Source organism: Neolamprologus brichardi, chromosome 15, assembly GCF_056152115.1.
Source record: "Neolamprologus brichardi isolate AB-2024 chromosome 15, ASM5615211v1, whole genome shotgun sequence".
Classification (NCBI taxonomy): domain Eukaryota; kingdom Metazoa; phylum Chordata; class Actinopteri; order Cichliformes; family Cichlidae; genus Neolamprologus; species Neolamprologus brichardi.
In genome coordinates this window covers 22,080,591-22,104,141 of record NC_142118.1, presented here as the reverse complement: position 1 = coordinate 22,104,141, position 23,551 = coordinate 22,080,591, and the positions used below count along the sequence as shown (strand labels likewise).

Below are 23,551 nucleotides of genomic sequence, written 5' to 3'. Positions count from 1 at the left end.
TCTGCGAGCACTGCAGCTCGATCCGTGACGGGGCCACCGTGTTTGTGCAGATTCGTGGAACTTTTCCAACCTACAACACGTAAAGATGCCAAAAAGCTGTCGAATTAACAGATGGATAAACGCAGCAATGTCGCAGATATTCAGGTCTTGTTCTGTGTCGCGCTGATGTCCACTTTTGCATGCGGTTTGCAGAAGGAGAGGACTAAGTGATGAGTGCTGCTGAGGAGGGTTTGGTAGACCAGATGCTCTGCGCTCTCCCTCCCACCTCGCTTCCTCCTCTCCCCCCAAACACCCCCCGTGTCCTCAATCGCTTCTGACAGTGCCTCACGAATAAATGGGAGAGGAGCTCTGCTGAGTTATTAACTCGCTCCCCCCCCCCTCCTCGTTTGCCTCCTCGTCTCGGCGGACGTGTCACATGTGCTCTGCCTCGGTTTCTCCTCCTGAGGATATTTATGGCTCCTGAATCGGAGCACCTCACACGCCTCCCTTTTCAATTTCTCTGCTCTCATTCGCCGCCTCTGTCCCCAAAATCAACAGCGAGGCTTATCGGAGAGAGCGACACTGCCGCGCACCGCTCTGGGTTGTATGTTTTTTGTGGGTAAACAGTGGATCATAATTGGGAGGCATGAAGATAATACAGGCGAGAATATAACAGGGAAAAAAAAGAGTTCATCAGCACTGCTGACATGATTAGAGGATAAGGGTTTCATTTCCACTTCATCTGCAGGATTTTGATTCTATAAATGGACTGATAGTTGTGTTACCTGCAAAACAAATCACTTTCCCTCACATTTTTCACAAATTACCTGCTGTTTATGTTGCGTATAGCGTGGGTTATTGCGGGAAACTTTTCTTGGCTGCGTTGTGAGATTCCTGAACAGTATCAAAACAAAGGGATTTGTTTCTTGCTTTCCTGATTGCAGAGAACCACTACAAACCCGGTGGACAATCAAAGCTCATTCCAATTCAGAAGGACGACAACAACAACAACAGCTGTACCATCAGCGCCGGTAACGGCACCGGAGAGGAGTACGAGAACTACGACGAGCTGGTTGCCAAGTCACTTCTCAACCTTGGCAAGATCGCCGAGGATGCTGCCTACCAGGCCATGACCGAGTCCGAGATGAACAGCAACTCCTCCAACAGCGCCGGGGAAGACGACGATGACGAAGAGGACGACGGCAGCGAGCAGGGCGAGAGGAAGGGTGAGCTGAGCGTGGACTTGGACAGCGACGTGGTCAGGGAGACGGTGGACTCCCTGAAGCTTCTGGCGCAGGGTCACGGCGCCATGCTGCCTGAAGACGGCTACCCCGAAGACACCATGGTGAACGACGGCAGCCATACAAACGGGCGGCCCGGCATGGGAGTCAGGGGTCAGACTGAGGAGAGCGAGGAGGAGGTGTGTCTCAGTAGCCTAGAGTGTCTGAGGAATCAGTGCTTTGATTTGGCCCGGAAGCTGAGTGAGACTCAGCCGTCTGATCGTCCTGTCCACCACGTTCTCCACCACCAACTCCAACATCCAGCAGACCACCAGGGGGTGCACCACCTGAACAGGTAGATAATCTCTTAAACGTAGAAAAGCCAAATGGCTGCTCTCTGGGAGTTCCAGTGTTAAGGGTTCACAGATATGATTTTAAGATTAAAATAATATGCACATTACCTCTGCCTGCCTTTGAAATATGTTGACCTCATTATTGAAGTCTTTGGTCATGTTTAACATGAGCATCTACAAGTAAACAAGGAAAAACATAGTAGGTAGCTTTTCAAAATTGCATAGATGGTACTGATGGTACTTAAACGATACAGCAGTAACGTAGTAGTTCTTATGCAAGCATGCACGCATGGAAAGGGTAGAGGGCACTCTTCTTCCATAGCCAACGGCAAACTAAAACTTGTAGTCCTTCTGATACGTGTTTCTGTTCATGAATGGCGGGACAGAGATATCACTAGCAAAGAAAGCATAGATAAAAGTGCTTCCATGAATGGGTGAATGAGGCAAGTTGCATAAAGTGCTCTGAGTGCTCACAGTAGAAAAACGCCATAAAAGAACCAGTTTATTAACCATTTACTATCAGTAATGCATGAAGTGTGAGGATTTGCATAAACAGTGCAATGTAAACAATGTTATGTTTTCAGTTTGGCCTGTCTCCCCCTTGAAGGCTGTCTTCCTGTGCATTTCTGGATCTCTTCCTGTATTCCTTTAATTCTTTGCCCTTGCAGCTGTCATGCTGCTTGTCCTCCACTGACTCTAAATGTGAACTTTTAAGTTTAATTCCATTTTGATGCAAAGGACAAACCACAGGGAGCTTGTGGGTAGCTTGGGTTTTGGGTGTGTAGGATAAAGCAAACTAAAGCACTATTCCTCGAAAATTTCAGACTATGCTATACTGAAAAATGAAAATTGCTGTTTGCATTCTGAGCTATAGCCTCACACCGGCTCACATTTATAATGATGATCCACAAAATAAAACTCAAGGTGATACAGAAGTCAGACAGTGAAGTATCAAACGCGCACCTGCAGGGGATCGTTCTGAATATAATGCTCTGCATGGTCCAGAGGTGCACAAAGAGACAGCCTTGAAGGGGAGGTCGGACACCTTAATCAGTTTTTTGTGGGCACGGTCAGAAGACCTTTGATTTATCTTTATATTAGTCCTCCTTTTTAAATGTGAAAATGTACTTTCACAAACTTTTTAAATATTACATTTTTATAATTATTAAACATTCAATTACAGGTTTCATTTGTAAGGTTGCGGGATCTACTTTTGACTCCTTTTAAAACATAACTTTATCCTTTTTAATATTTGATAACATTTTTTACTTTGACTGTTGAGCATACATTGTATAGGTAGCCTTGCTTCTTAAACTTCAAGGTAGCTCCAACAACAACAGTTCCTAAATATTTCAGAAAGTTTTTTTTAATAAAATCAAAACTGTAATAAACTTTTTTGTAGGATACAGCTGAATTTGCAAAATTGTGACCCTTCATTCAAGTTCATTTATTTGAATAAGTTAGGAAATATAAAACATCCTTTTGATAACCTTTCCACATATTTGCATCTTGACTTTATTCGTGCAAACATTCAGGTATGACAGCTGCCAGCAGGGTGCACAAGACGAGCCCCGGTCTCTGGAGCGCAGCTACTCCGACATGGTGAACTTAATGAAGCTGGAGGAGCAGCTGAGCCCGGCGTCCCGAGGCTACCCGACCAGCTGCAGCCAGGAGGGCGACGAGGACACCACATCTGTGGCCTCCGACCGCTCGGACGAGACCTTCGACATGGCCAAGGGAAACCTGTCGCTGCTGGAGAAGGCCATCGCACTGGAATCAGAGAGGGCAAAGGTCATGAGGGACCGGATGGCCTCGGAGCACGCGATGCCCCGTCGGGATCACCACCACCATCATCATCGCGGCCACGGCGAGCACAGCCCAAGGCTGAGTAGCGCTGCAGAGGAGCGCAGGTCCAGGATGCAGCAGGATGGGTTGAAGAGGGCGTACTACCCTAAAGGTAGGCAAGGAAAAACCCACACACTGACCCTGTCTGTGTTATTATCGATCTGCACTCGGCAAACTTGGAAAACTATACTGTAGCATATGTCGATTTTCCATGTTCCATGTGTCAGGACGGTTAAGTAGTTTGGAGCCAACTTAAGGATCTTTTAGGCGTCATTGCTGTTTCGACTTCCAGGGTAAGATGTTGTGTAACACGTTTAAATTGGAAACGTTCCTTCATGTTCACGAGGAGTCTTTTCTTCATTCACACGGTCCTGCATCTGGTTTTTCATGCCAGGACTATTTTTACCACAAAAGCCTGGACACCGAGAAACGAATTTAGTTCAGTCAGTCCTCTGTAGCTCGACACGATCACGCTGCATCTGATCAAAATAAACTTCCTAAAAGAAATGTGCCTTTAATTCAGCAGTAAAGGTTATATGTGATGGTAATGAATAGGGTTCATTATGTAGTGGTTTTACTTCCATGTTTCCTCTTTTACTTTTGTAAAACTGCTGTTTTGCTCTTTGTCCTACGGTAAGCTTATATGCCGTGTATGTATGTTAGCGCTTTGTGGCTCCTGTCTGAGAAATAGATATTGCTTGCATTCCTGCTCCTTCTAACCTATTACTATATTCACAAAGTTGTCAAATAATCATGCTTCTCTTTAAATTCTGCCAGTTTCCCATCACCTTTTCACATCATATTTAACCATAGCCATATTTAACTCAAAAATGTTGACCCCGGGTCAGCAGAGAGGGCGTTTATCTTGTCTGTCTGACTTATTGAAACCCTCAGTACAGCAGCAGCCAGGGGCTATTAGTGCTGCAGCAGGAAAAAAATAATACATAAAAGTAACTTTAATGTCTTTTCCTCCCTGATTTGAGCATTTTTACGGACACTGCTGGACTGAATGAGTTTTCTGACCTCTGGGCTTGGTTAAAATCCGGCTGTGTTATTTCAGAAATGTTGTACATGGCTGCAGACGAGGTAATGGGCACTCATTTTCTGCATTCAGGGCTATACACAATTTAGTTTTTTTTTTTATTTTGCAGATGCATGGTTTTCCACTGACAGCAGCTTATGTTGTTAAAATAGGCCGGTGTGGGAACATCAGACGGCCAACTTGTCAGGCATGAGTAATGGCAATCTGCACGGCCCGTTAGAAGAGCAAATCTCATCTGTGGGACGCTATCTGCGGCCTATTTCTCCAAATCCACTCATATACAACCCCACTACCACTGGTAGGGAGTCGGCACTGTGCGGTTATCATCCTCACTACAGACTCAGATGGGCTTCAGACTGTTTCATTAGCACAGAGAGAGTCTTTGTTAACCCATAAGAAGCTGTTATTAGTCCAAAGGAAGGCTTTTATTATGATGTCTGCATCTGTGCAAGGACAGCTTCACCTATTCAGCCTGATATTGTGGTTTCTTGTTGGGAGAGGGCCTATTTTGTTCTGTTTGTCCCGACTTAGTCAGTGATTTGCAGCATGCACACCCAAGTGAATCTCATCCGTGCTTGCTAGCTGAGATAATGAGTTATCTATGTAGGAGGATGATGCTTAATTCGGCATGATAAGCTCTGATTGATCAATTGTTTCTTGAACCAAATGAAGCAGCCATCAGTGGATCCAATATCACACCTACAGTGTTTGCCTTGCTAAACAAATCTGAGTTGTGGGTGGTTTTTAAGAACCAGGCTACTGGCCAAATCCATGAGCCATATACGGTCCGTGTTCAGTCCTTTCATGGCCAAAAACTGCTCCGACACTTGGACGCCAATTACCTGTTGACTCAACTCCACCTCCGTCTAATTTTCGGTGTCCCTTGTCTTCACAGACTCTTCCAGGGGAGAGAAGAAGGAGAGCAAGTGTCCGACTCCAGGCTGTGACGGAACCGGTCATGTGACGGGGCTGTACCCGCATCACCGCAGCCTTTCTGGGTGTCCCCACAAAGATCGTGTCCCACCTGAGAGTAGGTCCCTCTGCTTGCATGTTGTGCTGCATTGACAACACAAACTCAGTAGCACTCTGACAAGTCATTTCACCCAGAGCGGTATTTCAGTCTTTTGGTGGGGGTGGTGGTTTTATATGTGCAGACATTTCTCAAAGCGCTCTGGAGGCAGGAATCACCTTAGTGGTTGAGTAAAACATCAGATGACAAGGACACGTTTGCTGAATCTCCAAACCGTGGCCTGAATAATAAAAGGTACTTATGTAGTACGTTTTTAATGTTCTACTCTATAAAAAGAAGATTTTCCTAAAAATCCTGAAAAATAATCAAATCACTGATCAAAACATTCTTGGCTACATCAGAAGCACTGAAATATCGTCATAGCCTATAATGTCTGTGTAGATGCTCATCATCCAGGCCAGAGTGGTCTTAAAGCTGGACTTTAAGGCAGTTGGACTTCTTTTCAACTTCACAAAGACATCTCACCGTTTCCCAGAGAGGTGTCTTAACATACAATGGAGTCCCAAGTAATTAATCTGATGATATTAGTCACACTTTGGCTCATAAGAGGATGAACTACATACATGATGACAGGAGAGGTCAGCAACTCCCAGGGTTGCTGACGGTAACCGTAGACAATAAGATTCACTAAACACAAGCTATCTGCAGAAAAAGGTTCTCGAGAATAATAAACACAGTTATTAATGAATAAATATTCTGTAGTATTTATAAATTAATGTGTATAAATGTATAAATAACCACATGTAAGCACTACATAAATCTGTAATTTGTCATCCTTCTGTGTTAAGATGTAGTTACAATATTTTTCTAGTCTAAAATAAACCACTGAGGTGTCAACGGTGACCAACGGTTATCCCATAATAAAAGAAATGGTGACAAAAAGTCTGAAAAGCCAACATGGAAAGAAAGAAATCCAATAATGAGTCTAAATTTTAAATTTAGTTAAAAAGAAGTAAAAAGATTCTCTGCGTCTGCTATTCACTGCCACATATTTGTAATACAACATGAATAATGAGTTCTAGTTTGTTTGATGCTTGATGTGACTACAAAGTTGGCAATAAAGGGAGCTGCACTTCAGTGTCACAAACCTCTTTTTTCTGTTGTGTTACATTAACGATTGAGCTGAATTGTGTTTATTTAGCTGCGCACTTTGAGGTTTTACTCATGCAGTCAGATCATTTCTGCCTCTGAGAGTTATATAAGACTGAGAGCACAAAAAACATTTCACATCAGACATCTACCCCCAAAATTTGCCCCTTAATATCTTAGAGAAACAAAATCCCATGTCTTTGGGACCAAATGGAAATAATTTACTGGTCAGAACTGTTTTTGTTTAGTTTTACTTCAAATTTGAGGAGATTTAACGAATAAATGCTGACTTCAAATGACTTGTTAGATGGATTGTATCACAGTTAAAGTCGGACAGTGCTGGCAGTGTTGGCTGTTCACCATCATGCATCTGTCCTGCATGAGTCTGCATTTGTGTTCTGTCGTGTTGGACATGTTAGATAATCTGGTTTTAACTTTGTTATGATCACGAGAAGTTGTGAACGTCTTGTCTAATCATCATGCGCGACTGAGCTTGTTTAACATATGTTTGATCAACCGAGAAGGTAGACCTTGATTGCTGCCAAACATTATCAAGGTTTTTGAGTTTCAAAACCAACTGCGCTTTAAACGTTTATATATATATAAACTGCGCTTTAAACGTTTATATATATATATATATATATATATATATATATATATATATATATATATATATATATATATATGTATATGTAATCTCACTTCTATCTGTTAGAAAGTCTCTACTAAAGTATCTTATTATCTAAAGCAAACATACTGCAGTGCTGTTGTGGACACAAAGCTGCTTCTGTTCATACTCATGTTTACTGTGGCACCAGAAATAGTATTATCTTTCTTTTTTTGGTTCAATTTCGTGAACTGCTTTACTTTCTTTTCATTCTCCTCATCGCGTCTGCCTGAAGTCTTGTTTTGATTTCTGTGTCGCTGTTGTAACGTGAACAGCATGAAGAATCAGTTTGATCAACCTGCTGACTAAAAATCCTCAAAAAAAGACCTACATGAAATTACTTCCAACCATCTAAGCCTGCTTGAAGCATGCTCACTGAACTCACAGGTAAAACATTACATTAGTTTAGATGAGGCTTCATTCACCCTGGTGGAACAATTGAACACATAGACTGTATAAAAGATCGATAAGACATCAACTGTTTGTTAGTCGTCAGTCATGCATGCCCAGAGACCGGTATGTGACCCTCTAGTACCTAACGGTCACTAGGAGGAAAAAAAAGATATTCCCAAAGCTTTTTGGGAAGTGGATGCTGGAGTTTGCTGGCTGTAGCAAAGTGAAAATGATGCAAAGAAGGTGCTGCACCAAAAACCTTCTTGCTTTGGCTATATGCAGAGTACCACATTCACCCACAGTTTGAATGAAAGATGCCAAGTCTGCAAACACTCAAAACTGAAACTGAAACTCAAAAATGTGTGATGCAAACTGGAGACAAAGACCATTTCATGTCTTACTGCTGAAATCAACACATTTCACAATGTGCAACTTTTACTCTGAAGGTGAATTTTCTCTGTTTCCAGTTTTAATCACAGTTTTTTTTTTTGTTTTCTTTTTTACAATTTCCCAACATTTAGCGATTAGTTGGGGAAGGCTTGCAGATAAATTCGCAATCAGAAGGAGCTTTTCAGGCACCTTATACCTCTAACGAACGAATAATGAATAATATATAATATATAATAATAATATATAACGAATTTCACCCAGCAACATCCAGCTATCTTGACCAGCCACTCGTCATAGGGGAATACACATTTTCGAGGCCTGCATGACTGGGTCTCAGCAGTCAATTTCACAGTGACTAGCAGGAGCCACTGATAGCGACTGAGCCAGTCAGAATACTCATTTGTCCCTAGTGAACGGTGGTTGCCAGGTGGTTGCCAAGTGGTTGCCAAGCAGTCTCTTGTCCTCTGTGAACGAGGCCTGTTCAGAAGCCTTGTGCTGAAGATTTTGGCGTTTAGCATCGTGTTGTTTTGAGACCAGGCATGGTGAGAGAGGACCGTATTTGATCTGTCAATCACAAGTGATCCCTTCTGTAAACCATGCCCCGCTTTATCATCCTGCCTATTTTTCCAGTTGTAAGTCAGTCTGGTATATAAAACAAAAAGAAAAATGTATTGGCAGCAAAAACATTCAGCCTTCCAAATGAGACTTCACATCCTTTTTTACATAGAGCTTATCTTCTGTATGCAACAAGGTAAAAATGACAAAAAGAAATACCTGCATGGAGAATACAGAAAGATATTCAGACATACAGGTAAAAGCTTGCTGGGCTTTTCAATATCTAGAAACTTAAACTGTATATGAAGATTATACATATTTGAAAAAAACGATCTGAAACAGAATTTTAAACCTTCATTTATTACCAGACACATTCCTCTTCCTCCTGCGGAGTCATCAGCCATCCTTAACAGTGCATGACGAACTACTGCATCCAGTACAGTCTCATCTCATGAAATTTCATGACATGACCGCAGTGATCAAAAGGCAAATGAGAGCTGTGTTTCCTCAGTAGGAAGGGAATACTTGGGGCAATCATAACTACAAACGGAGAGCAGTTTAGAGGAAAGTTAGTGGGGAAAAAGGCAAAAAACACAGCACATTTACCTTAATCTTTAATGATATTTGTGACAAAATAAGCCCCATAAGGAGGCATGTTTCTTAAACCGATGCAAAACATGAAGCACAGCTGAATCTGAGGTGGCTACAAGGGAAACAAAGAGGAGAACTGGCGACTTCCTGCTGTTGACGCACTTTGTCTTAGCATTCATGCCCGTTTTGTGAAATTCTTGCCCACTGTCGCATCAGTCGTGCAGCTGTAATCTGTGCATGCCTAACCGTCGAGCTGAACACCCGTTAACTCTCCTGTCTGCTCCTAACCCTGGCTGTCTTTCTCACCTTTTCCTCTCTGTCAAAGTCCTTGCCATGTATGAAAATGTTTTAAAGTGCCCTACTCCTGGCTGCTCTGGACGGGGTCATGTCAATAGCAACAGGAACTCGCATCGCAGGTGAGTGAGTGGCCTTTCGCCGGGCCGCTATCAGCTGATCCACACCTCCATCGTACAGATATCGTCAGTGTGTGTGTGGTTTCAGGAGCACATCTCCAGTCAAACTACTTGCTGATGCTTAGGTCCTGTACACCATAAACTCTGATATGTTTGCTTTGGCTGAAAGGATTCTGCAAACTCATAACATGAAGTATTACTTATTTTTATTTTTGTTTATTATTATCATTTGTTAGTGTGCAATATGTAAGAAGCATTTACAAAGAAAGAGGGATTTAAGTAGGAACTGGTAACTTATAGTTAATGGTATGATATGAATTGGTTTTATCAGCATTTCACCAGCATTTCTGAACAAGTCCACAGACTGGGCATCATTAATCGCTACAGGGGGTTTGGTCATGGAGCCCTGCTGTTAGCTAAACCCTAACAGAAATACTGGAAACTAAGAATCAAAGTCTAACCACAGCATAAGTTAAATAATAGTTACAACACTAAATTGCCTCTGCAGAAGTGTTCGTTGCTTATAAAAAGTAAGTATATAAATGAATAAAAACACAAGTATGTGCAACTTTACTCCTCAGTATGAGGGAAAAAAGTATAGATAACATAATCTAAGTAAGTAAACTTCAGTGTTCCCTCTGTGTGGTTCACATAGTCCAAAAACTTGGAAGTTATGATGACTGGTAACTCACCCCTAGGCGTGAATGTGAGTCTGATTGGTTGTCTGTGTGGTTATTAAAAATAGCTCTCTGATTGACTGGGTCACCCCACCCCTCTCCTAGTATAAGCTGAGTTTGGCTCCACCACCCACACAACTCACTACAGGGTAAGAAGATGTAGCTAACAGATGGATGGAAGTACCAAAGTCCTAAATGCCTGAGTGCAAGTGAAACTCAAGTTATAAATAAGTATTTCAGGTTTTGAAAAATAAAAATGTGTTAAAAGTCTAGCATTAAAAACTGCTGCTCAATTTTACTTGTAGACTGTATATAGAAGAAGGAGAGAGCTCTTGTGACATCACCGACTTGTTTATAAAGTGCTAATCTGGGGCTTTACTGACTCGTTCAAGCTGTTGGATGGCTGTTGTTGACTGTTTGGTGCTATACAAATAAAATTGAACTGAGACTTTGTTATTTGCTAGCTTGGTCCTCAGAGTCCTTATAATTCTTCTTCTAGACTTTAATATTAACAACTTTATTTATAAAGAATGGAGGAAAGTACATAAGTACTTCAGTACAGTACAGTCCAGTCCAGAATTACACCTCCTAAACGGATTATTAACTCTGTTTGCAACATGTATGCCCAAAATGTAGAAAAAAGTAAATGAAACACATAAAAATGAATGAATTACAAATCAAAATAACGAAATGATCACATTCTTGGTCTTGATGCTACACTCAGAAAGCAAAGGGCTATAATAAATTGTATTTATAAGTATAGCAAATTCCTGGCTTAGGGTTTTTTCACCCATTTTAGAAACCTGAATATAGAATTGAATATTTTTTTTTATTTATTTTAATATAATGCAGGAAATTTAGTAAAGCAGAATTTACATTTGATTACATTTGGTTACTGTTATGATGATGATGATATTGTTGACCAGGAGTTCAGTTTTCAGTATTACTCCAAACTTGATCAGGTGCATCCAAAGGCTGGAGACACAGATATCTTCAGTTGCAGACTATTAAAATTAAAGAACGTCTCTCATAAACTTTTTGAAGTGTTTCTTATTATTTAATTGTTAGTGGGTTACATTGTTTGTCATGTGTTATAAATGCTTCAGAAAGCACTAATAGCACAAGCATCATCATGAGGTCCAGTTGAGCGAGTCCTTACCTGTCGCTCAGAGCAGAAACAACCAGAATAAGACAAAACTTTAAGTGTAAAAAAAACATTAAAAGATTAGAACTTTGTAGAGTTAATTTAAATGGAGAAAACTGCTAGAAAGAACAAACCCAGTTTTTGTAGCTGGCTATAAACATGGACATTTTAACATGGGAGGTTGTGGTGATTGAAATCATTTTGGGGGGCAGCCTCAAGTGGCCATTAGGGGAACTGCAGCTTTTTGACGTGGTGGTTTCAGTTCTCATTTCTGGATGCTTCTGGTTGGTTATTGCTTCGTCCTTAAAACTGCATAAATATAAATAAGTGCTCAAAATCATCGTAGAATGTGAAATCATAATTAGTGTTTCTGTGTTTTATCTGCCACTGTGTGAGTTTTCCTCTAAACAAGAACAGTTTGCAAAAACAGTTTTGTTTTTAACTCAACTCTGGCACAAAAAAAGTCACATTTTCTTTCAACAGCATGCAAAATGTTGTAATGTATTCTGGTTTAGGTGGAATTGTGGAGAAGGGACTGGAGAAGGAGAACCTGCATCACATCAGCAGTTCAGCTGTTTAACAGGCAGAGCAGAGCATGAAGTGCAGGCAGCACACATATGCACACACGCACACGCACACTCGCACACACACACACACACACACACACACACACAGATACATACTTTTGAATTATGTAAAGTGATTTGCTCACACATACGTAGACCTTTAGATGACACGCTGTTTCATTCGCACACAGCCTGACACACACACACACAGTCAGACACTTACAAATTAGCTCACAGACAGCAGCACACGTGTGCTGGCAGACAGAATACACTCACACACACACATACACACTCAGACATGGCTGCAGGGTGTGTTATGTAGCACAGCTCCACTGGGAAAGGAAACAAAGCACTAGCTAGCTAGCTTAGCTACTGTTAGCCACCAGCTTTCATGTCTGGCAGTCACCATGGAAACGCCTTCATAGCAGCAGCAGTAGCGGGCACTGCCGTGCTGATCTGTCACACACTACTCACACAGTAACCCTGCCATGCTTTAAAACGAGTGTGTGTGTGTGTGTGTGTGTGTGTGTGTGTGTACTAACGATGTTTCATAGCCTCTGTGGGTATGAAGCAATTAGGAAAAGCCCAAAGTGGCAGGAGGGAGAAGCCACATCCCCAACCAATCAGCTTCTCCTTTACCCCTGTTTGCGCCACATGAGGGTCAGCAAGTCACACATTTTAATGACTGGTACATCTCAGAAGTACACAGGATGGAATTTTCCGTCCGACATCAAAAATCTTCTTCTGTTTATTGCAATTTTAATTTGTTTTTAAAGAAATTCACTTATGATTGTTGATGACATTTAATTATTTTCCCCAGAAGACCAAAAGCAGCTGTTTAATGAATGTAATCTAATCTATCACACAATCAGTCAATCACTGCAGCGGCCGATGAGCAGGATTAGATTTGTGTTTCTGCTTCCTGTGAGGTTACACTTGGTTACGGAAGAAAAACAAATTTCATGATTAAAAACGGAGAAGGTGTTACCTTTTAACACTTATCACTGGGAGTTGGTGGGAAGTGACAGTTTTGTTAAGTGGAAGTGTCTTGTGGGACAGATAACCAAACTCTCCCAAAAAACTGGAGAATACTCTGTGTGTGTGTGTGTGTGTGTGTTGTTAGTAAAGAGGCATCCGCTAAGAACTATTAATTTAGTCACTTATTCAACCAAGTATTCAGTTGCTGTATAAAGAGTCACGGGAGTAGATCCAGATCCAGATACAAACACTGTAACGAAACAAATTTCCCACGTGTAGGACTAATAAAGGTTATCTTATCTTATCTTATCTTAAACTTTAAAGAGCCTGACATAGAGTGACCAACGAAATAAAGACAAAGGCCCGTTTTGGAACATTTCATTAAGGCTGCGAGGGAGTCTGAATTGGTTGATAAAAGAAAGATCATCAGTTACGCTCGGTTTGGAGCTTTGCATGCAAAACAATTCATAACTTGTATGAATGTGTTTTTCTGTATTTTTGATATTCTGTCTATCTCCATTAAAATGGTTAGAGGTTAGAGGTTTTGCCAGTGATGTGTGAAGGAAAAATATGCCAAATCTGTGCTGCTGTTCTGTCAGCTAATCATCTTTGATGAATAGTTGTTTAGTCAGTTTTGCAAATATGTGAATTGGGAGGACAATAAAGAGATACAAAATGCTGTCACCTGGTCATTTACATACCCTCACTTAGTTTCTAGTCTCCACTTTTACTAGCCTCACATTATTGTTTTGGGCATCACTATGTTGATGTTTTTGGAGCGAGGACATCAAAGAATGCATAGACATAGATAAATAACAACCCAATAAAACAGGACAATTTATTTTCTTGCCATTTCCAAACTACAACTTATTTAACAGGTACCAACAGCACAACCACAGGCAAGAGGCCTGTTCTTATATGAAGCTGTAAACATTCTGCTTGCATGGCTGAATTTGTACATTGATGTGGGAGTGGACTAGTGACTAACTTTTTGAGCCAGCCTCAGGTGGACATTAGCTGAATGTCAGTTTTGCACTGGCTTCATTTTCAGCCTAGGATTTTGCAGTTTGAGTGATGTACAGAAGCAGGAGTCACAAACATGTCTGTCTGTAAATTTAAGCAATACCTGTTTAGAAAAAAGTCACACAGAAAGTCAAGTGATAAACCAGTTTGTCATCTGGAAAGTCAACACAAAGTAGGCCATTTTTAAATCCATAATTCATTTTGAACTGCTGGTCCTGACAGCTGAACCGCTCTTCATTGAGAGCCAGATGCTGCATGTGTGCGTGCGTGTGTTGGTACAGTGTGTAACCAGGCCGTGTGCTGTCTCCCCCTCCCTAATCCTTCAGTCTGTCCGGCTGTCCCATCGCTGCTGCAGAGAAGATGGCGAAGGTCCACGAGAAGACTCACTCAACTGACAGCGGCAGTAAGACCAATCAGGCGTCAGACCGTGTCCTCAGGTACCGCCCACTTCAGTACAGTAAAGCAGCATATTTTGAATTCTGATAGGTTAGCAAGGGATGCCGAATTGCTCACTGAACTCTGAATATGGTATGTTATGGAAGCAGTTGTTTTTCCTTTGGGGTTTTTTATATCTGGGATGTTGAATGGTGCAATGAAATTCCCACACATACAGCTCCAGATCATATCAAACATAAGGAACTGGGGATGCAGAACAACTGGTAATCCTCATTATATCTAGGTGCAGGTCACTAGTACATTCAACCACATGTGCGACTAGTTCAGATATGCTGGGAATTCCGGAATCAAAAACTATCCTGTGAATAATTAGCAAACACAAACAAAATTTTTATTAGTGGTTGTAACACTCTTAAATCAAATCTATGGCAGCTTGATTTAGTGTATTTTGTGATTTCATTTATCTCTACATATTAAATCTACATAAGTTTGCACTTATTTTGATGGAGAGCATCTCACACCACCTTAAATGATCAGGGCAAGCTTAATAGTGTCTTTAAGCTTGAGACTTGCAAAATATTCCATAACAAAGAAAACCTTCATTGTTTTCTATTTGATGATGCAAAATGGTTCAACAATTTCCTGGTATATTTCTGAGTTGTAAGGCAATCTGGGAATATATGTTGCCTTTCTTAAACAGAATGTATTGAAAGCTGAAAGGATGTCAGTTAGCACCTAAATAAAAAGCTGGGCTTAAATATTCTTCCACAAAACAGAAACTCACCATCTTCTTCCACTAATTACCATTCGAAGTTTTTTAGGGATGCTGAATGGTGCAGCCAATTTTTGGCGTAAAGGTAAATAACACAGACTGTTATTAGTTCTTTGAAAAAACGAAACAAATATAAAAAAAAAATCCACTTTTTAATCCGAAGTAGGGATGCTAAATGGTGCAGTGAAGTTCGATCCCAGCCTTATTTACCCTCTGGCTGCCTTTCAGACCAATGTGTTTTGTGAAGCAGCTGGAGATTCCTGAGTATGGCTACAAAAACAATGTTCCCACCAGCACGCCACGATCCAACTTGGCGAAGGAGCTGGAGAAATACTCCAAGACCAGCTATGACTATGGCGGCTATGATGCCCAACACGGCAGCTACGGAAAGAGAGGTCTGACGACCAAGTCCCACCACCACGGGCGAGACACCTCCCCGAAGGGATACGACGGTGAGAAGAATTAACATACACAATTGCAAATCATAGGTCCCACATTTAGATCATGTGACAACAATTTATCGTATATTTTGATTGGTGATTTGCGTCTTTTGTTTGTACGGGGTCTGACGTTCTTCTTACCTTTTGAAGAATATTGGAGATATTTATTTGAGTTAATGATGGATCCATGTGTCTAAAAAATTTATTATAGGTATATTGAAAATCACCGTAAAAACCATGGTCAGGCTTATTGTGATTCCTTTTTTTGTTTGTTTGAAAGGAAAAAGAAACCTTCCAGATGATCCCACTCTTAGGGATTACTATTCATTTTCCTGTTCTGAGGAGAACATTTTGTATCCGATGTTAAAAGCATTATAACGTGCACAACGACACATGCTCTGTGCTGCTTGTCTTTTTGTTATAGAGCTAAAAACACTGATGTTTTCGGCCTCTCCACATGGCTGGAGCAGAGTTATGGAAATGCCAAGCTAAGAGCCTGCCTCCTCTGAGCAGAGGATGGAGGGATGGAGGGAGGGAGGAGGTACAGATGGAGGGATTGTGAAACAGGAGAGATAATGGAGGCGAGCCCTGTTTCTTTGGCTGGGAGCCATTAGTGAGAAGCAGGCAGGAGGGAGATTTTTAGACGAGGTGTCTGAGCTCCCCTCTGTCACGACTCCCTCCCTGCCTCCCTCCTTTCCACCATTCTTCCCTCCATCAGCATCGTTCCAGCCTGCTGAGGCCGGATTCACCACCACGCAGCATCTTTCTTTGGCTTTGCCCAAACATCTGTTTCTCTGTCTTATGTTGAATGACTCTATGTCTCCCTATTTAACGCATAAGGCTGGTGTTCATATATGTTTTCTAGCTGGCAGCAAATCCTTTAAACAGACCAAAAATGGCCTCTAAATACTTTGCTTATTGTTCCTGTGAGTCCATTTTTACGTACTGAAGATACAAATATTGTAAGTAGTTACTTTTTTAAAAAAAAGGTCAGTTATTTTCTGGGACAGCTGGGCATTGTATTCTTTTTTTTTTTTTTTTTTTAGCAAATGTTACTCACAAAGAAGGAAATGCTGCAGTTCTTAGAATTTGTTCCAAATAAAAATCAGATGTAGACATCCAGTCCAAAGCATTTTCAATTCAGTGCTGAGGCAGGAACAGTCTTAAGATATGTTATCTTGATTTACGAGCTCTGATTTTGGCAAAGTGACCAAAAAAGTTGAACAACTTCAACAATCTCAAGCACTGAGCTTGTTTGAATTTTAGTTTTGGAGTGGATTCTTGTTCTGGTCAATTCATTGTTTCCCCACTTAATCCTAGAAAGCCTTAAATTTCAATCTGTTTCTCTCGCTCTTTCTCCTCACCAGTCTGTCTTTTTTATTGCATATTTTTAAAAGCTAGAGGATCTCTCTGCAATTTTAAACCCCGTGCAAAAAACCCATCTGCTGAACAGCTTGGCCAAAAGCCAGCATCAGCCTAACAAATCAGCCATACTTGTGTGCACCCCTGCAGCTAAGCGCTACTGTAAGACGTCCAGCCCGGCCAGCAGTACGACCAGCAGCTACGCTCCCAGCAGCAGCAGCAGCCTGAGCTGTGGAGGAGGAGGAGGTGGAGGAGGAGGGGGAGGCGGTGGAGGTGGAAGCAGCGCCAGCAGCACCTGCAGTAAGAGTAGCTTTGACTACACCCACGACATGGAGGCGGCCCACATGGCGGCCACGGCCATCCTTAACTTGTCGACACGGTGCCGGGAGCTCCCGCACGCTCTGGGAGGGAAACCCCAGGACCTGCTGACACAGGTAATCTGAGGCGGTGCAAGTAAAAATGGGATGCCTGCCTTATTACATCACATCCCTAAACAATGGCAGGAATGGGGAAAAATAAGACAAGGCAGCTTTGTCTAGAGAGCGTAACTCAGAGAGGAGCATTAGGAAGACATATCTAAATGTAATTTTGCCTAAAATTCTTCATACCTGTGTCGGACTTTTGGGTTTTAAGATATATTATTGACACATCAAATTTATTCTTTCACCATTTTATAAAAAACGTGACATAAGGCTATAAGAAGAACGTTCAAATCGATGTTTGATATTTTTAACTATTTGTATGATTATATTTGACTGGTTTCCCAAAAAATCTCATCTCCAGAATTATTCATACTCTTTCTCTATAGCCAGTGGTATAAATGCCTTTATTTGTAGCTACAGCCTCCAAGTACTTTATGCAGTTGAATATATTTCTACACGTCTCCACGATGATTTTGGTGAACTTCTCCAGGTCCTCAAGGTTTGAGGGTTTCTTTGTCATGATCTTGGTCTTTAGTTCTCTCCAGAAATTCTAACCGGGTCCAGGTCGGTGCGCTGGCTTGGCCACTCCAAAATATTTAGATTGTTGTCCGCAAATTGTTCCTTTACTAGTTAAGCCATATGTTTTTGGACTGTAATCTGGTTAGATGGTCCATGCTGCCCAAGAATGCTGGATGAATGATTTTAATGATTCCTTCAGCTTTTAAAAGGTTCATCTGGGTCCATCTGTGGAAAAGTGACCGCAGACCGTGATATTCCCGCCTCAGTGTTTGACCAGTGAGACTGTGTTTTCTGGGTGAATGCTTCACATTTCTTTCACCAAAAAAAAAAAGCCACATCTTTGTGGCTGAAGAGTTCCCATCTGACCATAACACTGACAACCAAAATTGTAGGTCTGTCACAGAGCTACAGAAACTAGATGAGCTTGTGTGTGCCTGTGTTGGAGGAGTGGTCACTGTCCATGAAGAGTCCCCTTGGATAGTGTTTGCTGCTGTATCTTCTTGAAATCTGTGTTCTGGTGTTGCTCAGATTTTGTAGAATAGCCTTAGTTGTGATGTGTGGGTTACTGCTGGCCTCCCATAACACACTTCTTCCCAGATGGCGTGTAACTTTGGGCTTTCTACGATGTCTCTTCAGGTTCTTGACTGTGTGGAATATCTTGTTCTTGTTAATGATGCTCTGTGGGAACAGGGACCTGGAATCATTTGGATATGGCTTTGTAGTCCATGGCATCCTTGACAACAATCAAAATACGTGACCGGAGCTCCTCACTTCTTACTCATAGCACATTCTAGTGCTGCCCATGAACTGGCAGCATTTTTACCAGCTCCCCTCAGCTTCTCGGCTTTTGGACTTTTCTAGAAATCGACATGGATTTCTTGCCTAACGTTGCTGAAAATACCTAAAATACCTACACTGTAAAGAAACAATAATCCTAATATTGAGGCAGGTGAAGAGTATGAATCATTTTGGACAGCATGTACAAATTATTATAAGTATTAGTATTTTTATTGTTATGCCCATTGTGTAAAATCAACATGCATCTGGAACATTCTATCACAACTACAATAAACTGAATTTTAATAAAAATTTCACCCCTGAGCTTTCATGTAAAAGATTTCACAGGAGTAATTATGGGCATTACTGTTGATACAAATAGAATAAAATCATTTAGGCTAGCATATAGTAACAGTTAGAGTACAGTGATAGTAAAAGTAAAGGTGCAAAAAAGAAACAAATCAAAAGTAGTAGAAAAGTAGCATCACATTTAGGAACCTGCAAGTCTAGGAAATGTAACTGGATGCCAGCAGAGCAGGAGTTTAGTATGGAGAAGGATATGCACAGGTCTTCTGGTTTGGCAGCAGCTTTTTGAATGACTTGAATACTGAAAACATTTAAAACCTCTGTGACCGAGACTGTGTGTATACTAGCCTGTAACCTCCTCCTGTAACTTGTTAGAAATGATAAAATAAGCTTTTTGAAAAAAAGCAACAATAATCACATAACAAAAATAAGCCCTCTGAATACCTCACCAGTATTCAGATTCCTTTGCTCTTCAGAGTCCAGTTGGCGATCTGGATGACAGCGGGGCGGTGGATGTGGCTGGTCAGCCAGGCGGCCCCGAGGGCAGCGGGACTGTGTTAACCCCGCTGCAGCCGATGTCTCCCCAGCGGCAGGCTCTGCTCAGCAGCCGCTGCTACCAGCTGAGCGACACCGACTGCTGGGACCTGCCTGTCGACTGCAACAAGATCAAACGTCTGGGAGACGAGCAGGACCACAAAGAGGTAACGGGAAGGTCTACACTGTGCAACACATACAGAGCATTATGAGGTTAAATACAACATGCTGTTATTACAGCTTATATAGTTAATGAATACATTAATTATACATACAAACAACTCTGGCATTATACTTTTACTTCTAGAACTTATCATTTGGATGTTATGAACAAAACCTCAGAATTCACAGTTTGCACCTATTATAAAGCTGCTATAATATAAAATACAGTATTTAATACAACACAATATAATATAAATATAATATAAAAGCACATTAACACCTAAATGTTTATAGTTAGAATACATTTCTGTTATGACGATGTTTCCAGAAATTATTAATTTGTTTTTGGTTTTTGGTTTTTTTTTTGGGGGGGGGGGGGGGGGGGGGGGGGGGAGATGCGTTCAATTTAAAATGTTTTATTTGCAGTGCTGTTCAAATGTGTGTTTTTGATGCTGTTTGTCTGCCTGCAAGGTTTTTCAAAATCTGCCAAGTGAAATTTCATGAAACTTGGTTGAAAAGAAGAGCACTGACGAAGCACGTCTAAACATATTTAATTAAAATAGGTCATGGGCCTTGGTGGAAGGTGTGTTTTTGTAGGTATTTTAAAGTTTCCTATATATACTGACTTTTTATTAAAGGGCAATTAAAAAGTCCTGACACTGTTGAGTTTATTTTCTGTGAGTGTTTCCTCACAAGAGGTCTCCCGATTCACTGATATCGTTAAATAGACTATAATGCCCTTTTACAAATTTATGCTTTTTATTATTTTACTTTTTAGAGTAGCTTTGCATAAGTCACAGATCAAAATGAGCCTTACAGCCTTTTTCTAGCTTTTTTTCATAGCCTTTATGAAAAAAGCATTTTTAGCTCCTTCCCTTAGCCTTCGCTGCGGTGGAATAGCGGAATAAAATCGATGGATGCAAATTCAGATATTCCTCTACAAATAGTGACGTAGTGTAGTATGGTGATTAAACGATACTGCATCTGTGACATCTGCTTGCAGTTGAAAGTGGTCACCTAGAGGTTGAGTGTGCAACACCCCGAGACTCTGTAGTAGCTGTGGCAAAGAAATACTTACAATCACAAGGAGGTTTACTAGTGTGCCTTTACCATTAGATGCCCATATAAGGATAACCCCTCCCAATGACATCATACAGAGCCAAGAGTAGAAAAAAACATTTGAAACTGGGTGTTTAGAGCAGTTGAAATCCTGAGCTTTCAGCTCAAAGGGACTACTTGCACATACACTGACATCATCATTTCAGACTTTGGCCATGTGTAAAATGGGCATTCAACACTGTGGCAGTATGTATATAACAGAAAATAAGGAACAGATTTATAGGTTAACTTTAATAAACTCAAATAAAAAAATTCAGCCTTTGTTAAAACTTTGTTAGCTTGTTGTAGATGTTGAGCTGACCTGCTATGCACTGACTTACAGACCAAATTACTGAAGCAACTCATTTGAAATTATGTGACTTGTAGGAAATAAACAATTAGATTTATTTGTACCAACTGATAAACTTCGTTCAAAGAGCCTTCATCGGAAATTATAAACCAGTTATGAGGAATTTGCTGGCTTTCAAAATAACTGTTATCTGAAGTTCTGCAAAATACTTTTCAGAATCACTGATCACATTAGCAGCATCTACACTACATATTTAAAATCTACTGATTTAAATGCAGCAAAGAAGACTAGAGTTTGTGTTGCGGCAGATTATTACACAGCTTGCAGGACGTCCTTACGGGAGGTTCTGCACCACTTTAAGTAGTTTATATAGAAACGTAGCTCAGCAGGGAGCAGATTAATATTTACACTGACACAAACTAATGTAGACAGTAATTTCTGTACTACAGTATGCTTGATTAAAACTTAAAATATTTAATGATATGGAGGCAGAGACACCTTGAATTTTTCATTTTAGGATTAAGGTGACAAGTGCTTTGAATAAGTAACCTGAAGAGGTGGAAGTTAAATATTTTTTAGGCCACGCTAAAGCTCTAAATGTTGCTCTTGCTGCACTCTCTGCCTTTACAGTTATGATTAAGGGTTTTAAGCACTTGATTTAAGATTTATTTAGGCCCCTAATCGTGCAAAGTAAGGATAATTTCAAGCATGAAATTGAGAGATTTAAGGAACCCAGAGTTTATATTATGTGTTCATGCATAGATTAGAAGATGATCATAGTTTATAAGCTGTTAGAAGGGAATCCTTATTCTGCGGTGCAAAGCAGAAAGGGCCATAGAGAAGTTCTGGGCTTATTTTTTGCGAGGGCGTACTTCTGGTTGCCGATTGTTACGCATAATTTTTGCATCACTTTACATACGCAAGAGGAAATTTTGTGAGTTTGGAAGGGTTTATTATGTTTGTATGCACTTCTTCACCAACCCAAGGCATTGAAATGGCACAGAACGATGGTGCTTGCCAAAATTGTACATCGCCGCTCAGTTTCTGCTGTTTACCCCTCACCCTGGAGCCACCAAACAGACACAGTTCAACAAAAGAATAATAAAGAAAGACCGTTGAAGAGAGAGATTGCAAAATCATATAAAAGAAGAAACGCCATCACACATCTCACACAAGAGACTTACAGCGAAGTGTATGAGTGAAAACAAAGAAACAGAGCTTTATTGCTGTTAGCTGCTGAGTTACCTCAGTGATGTTATTCTGCCAAAGCATAAGTAATTTAAACTTTAAAGTCGAGCTGTGTCTTTTTTTAAGCCTTTAAATAACACTTTATAGTAACCATCACATATAAACTGTAATCGTTAATAAAACATTAATAAGTAATTATTTCGTTTTTTTTTTAAGTAGATATTGCACAATGCATCAGTTTTTTTAGATATTATTTTTGGTGATAAAAGTTTCATTCGTATTTCTCGGGGCATCAAATGTTGTTTAGTTTGTGTTGCTGTTCTTATAATAATGTGTCTATTTTGGTGAATCTTTGACATGCGAAGAGCAGATGAGGAGGACAGAAAGTCAGACGCAAGAATGGGATGAAGGATAAGTTAAACTTTCAAAATAAAACTCCTTTTTAAAATGTTATATAGAAACAAAATTGACTTTATTGTTAAACACGGCAGAGAAGTCCAGTTTATTGATCTGAGTAATGGCCTGGCAGCTTTGTCAGAGCACCTGTCACTGAAGATGGCGACGCCCCTAACTCCGTTATACAGTTGGATGAATGATTTTTTTTTAAAGCACTGATATGGAGGGGGAAAGATACTTATTTCTGCAGTAAAGTTGGAGATATTAACATGAGAGTCTGGGGAATGATACACTTTTGGAGTCAGCCTCAAGTGGCCATTAGAGGAACTGCAGTTTTGGTGCCTCTGCACTGGCTTCGTTTTTCAGCTCTGGAGGTTACTGCTTGGTCTGCAGAAACTGGGTCTTTTATTTTGAAAATATACTTTTCTTTTTTTTTATCCAGCTCCTTGGTGTGGTCTCCTAAAAAATAAGTAAATAAAAAAAACAATATCTGACTATTCTAAGCAAGTCAGCATCTAATATATAATCTAATATATATAATATTAGATATATTAAATATATCAGTATCTAATAAAAATTTGTATCAAATATGGAGTAAAATATGACTTCAATAGGAATATGACTTTTACGTCTTCTTTCACCCCTTTACATAACACGTAATCCTTATAAAATAATTTCAGGCTCACGCAGTGCCACTTTTTACTTATTCTGCTACTGCACTGGATTTTTTTGTTGGCTGTAAAAACCTGTAAAGTTGAATTAATTATCCACTTTCCATTTATGAAGATTGTTGTTATTGTGTTACCAGTCTTTAATACACTACTGTGAAATTAACTTTATATTACACACATAAAAGGGAAGTCGTTCGTGCTGTGGAGATGCAATAAATCAGAGAAAATCTTACAATGTGGCAC

The 23,551-nt window shown here is 40.5% G+C and overlaps 1 protein-coding gene across 5 annotated transcripts in view; it reads left to right on the top strand.

Annotated features, from left to right (window-relative positions):
- The window catches only part of myt1la (myelin transcription factor 1-like, a), a 90,210-nt gene that overhangs the window by 47,604 nt on the left and 19,055 nt on the right, over positions 1-23,551 (top strand). For 3 of the 5 annotated variants that reach the window (XM_006793507.3, XM_006793505.3, XM_087852406.1), the window contains 8 exons: positions 924-1,554; positions 3,088-3,509; positions 5,335-5,469; positions 9,480-9,570; positions 14,282-14,392; positions 15,352-15,575; positions 17,076-17,359; positions 19,402-19,650. In XM_006793507.3, coding sequence (XP_006793570.2) covers positions 924-1,554; positions 3,088-3,509; positions 5,335-5,469; positions 9,480-9,570; positions 14,282-14,392; positions 15,352-15,575; positions 17,076-17,359; positions 19,402-19,650 — 2,147 coding nt within the window. The remainder of the gene's footprint in view (positions 1-923; positions 1,555-3,087; positions 3,510-5,334; positions 5,470-9,479; positions 9,571-14,281; positions 14,393-15,351; positions 15,576-17,075; positions 17,360-19,401; positions 19,651-23,551) is intronic. The other 2 variants (XM_006793508.3, XM_006793506.3) reach the window with 2 other exon arrangements.